Source organism: Gobio gobio (genome assembly GCF_949357685.1).
Source record: "Gobio gobio genome assembly, chromosome: 5".
Lineage (NCBI taxonomy): Eukaryota > Metazoa > Chordata > Actinopteri > Cypriniformes > Gobionidae > Gobio > Gobio gobio.
In genome coordinates, this window is record NC_137101.1 from 52,518,473 (window position 1) to 52,520,143 (window position 1,671).

Genomic DNA, 1,671 nt, shown 5'->3' on the forward strand with positions numbered 1-1,671 from the left:
CATATAAGGCAGTACATTATAGCACATATATACATCCTCACGATATATGAAGATATAGGTTTATACCATGTATGAAATACCCATAAAATAATTATTATATATACATATATTAAAATGATTTATGTGATGACTTTTCATATGGTACTGTATGTTAATGCAATATATGAGCTGTCTTAACTCAAAGCGACTTGCACAGATATGAATTAAAATAGTCAAAGATTTAGCCTGTTCTGGATTAAACAAAGCCGATTGCAAGAGGAAGGATTATAGCTAGTCTATGACTAAATTGAATCTTAAATTAATCCTTCAAAGAGGCAGGTTTAACTCCTGCTTAGTACTGTTTGTGAGGGAGAATGGAATATTTGGAATATCTAAATGAAAACCAACATGCACAACAGAGGCCAGCCAGAGTACTTGTGGATAGGAGTGATCCATTACATTACTTTGATGACACAGCTTTTCAAGACCGCTTTCGTATGTCCAAGGAAAATGCAGTGGAGATAATATCTTTGCTTGAGCCTAGACTTTCCTGTCTGTCTCTGAGAGGAAGGCCTTTACCCATTTCTCTCCAAGTTCTGCTCACACTGAGGTTTTTTGCATCCGGGACCTTTCACCGTGAAACTGTTGATTTGTGTGGTGCCAGTGAAGCAACTATGTGTAGAATAGTTCACAAAGTCAGCAGAGCCATTTGTGAAATGAGGAGTCTTTACATAAAGTTTCCTGATGCTGCTGACCAAGCCAAATATAAAGTGCAATTCTATGAATATGGACACTTCCCAGGTTTCATTGGCTGTATAGATGGATGTCATGTTCCTGTCAAGTGTCCATCAACCCCTGATGCTGAGGAGTACAGGAACCGTAAGAACTGGTTTTCTATCAACGTTCAGGGTGTATGCACACCTAATTTAGAGTTTTCAAACACTGTTGCGCGCTGGAAAGGTTCAACTCACGATTCAAGGATTTTTGTCAACTCTTCATTATGTGCTCAGTTTCAGAGTGGACTTCTACTTGGTGACAGTGGATGTGGTCAGAGTAACTTTTTATTCACTCCATACATAAATCCCACAACAGCTGAGCAGCAAAGATACAACAGAGCTCATATCCGAACAAGAGGCATGGTTGAACGCATGTTTGGAATATGGAAAAATCAATTCCAGTGTTTACGTAATACACTTCGCTTCAGGCCAAGGAGATGCTGCAAGGTCATCATTGCTACAGCGGTGCTGCACAACTACCTGAAGCAGCGCTGCTGTCCTGATCCTCCAATGGAAGATGACGATGAAGCAGATGTGCCCATGACTGAGGCAGCCAGTGACCAACGAGGACTTGCACACAGAGTTGCTTTCACATTGCAGCACTTCAGCTAGATGAGATGTATTTCAATATGGAATGTATTCATTATGCCTTATTTTGCCATGATAATTTTTGTTCTGTACAAAATTAAAATAGTGTGCAGCAAAAATAAAAAAAATTACTAAACCAATACTGGTTGAAAATGTAGTTTGTGGTTGTTTAAATACACTCAGTCATGAATATCTAAAATGACAAAAGGTTTATTTTTGTTTTTATTGTTTATACATCATATTGTTCACCATGGCTGGTAATCACAATTGCCTCCTTTCTGTATCGTTTTTGGATCATACCTCTTTCTTCCAACTTCATAACCAATTC

The 1,671-nt window shown here is 38.4% G+C and overlaps 1 protein-coding gene across 1 annotated transcript; it reads left to right on the plus strand.

The window, feature by feature from the left end:
• Nucleotides 1-353: 353 nt before the first annotated feature.
• Nucleotides 354-1,367, plus strand: LOC307126477 (putative nuclease HARBI1; the record flags this gene model as incomplete). The annotated part of the gene is made up of 1 exon (XM_079816994.1): nucleotides 354-1,367. The coding sequence occupies one exon, from the start codon at nucleotides 354-356 to the stop codon at nucleotides 1,365-1,367; it is 1,014 nt and encodes a 337-aa protein (XP_079673120.1).
• Nucleotides 1,368-1,671: the final 304 nt, after the last annotated feature.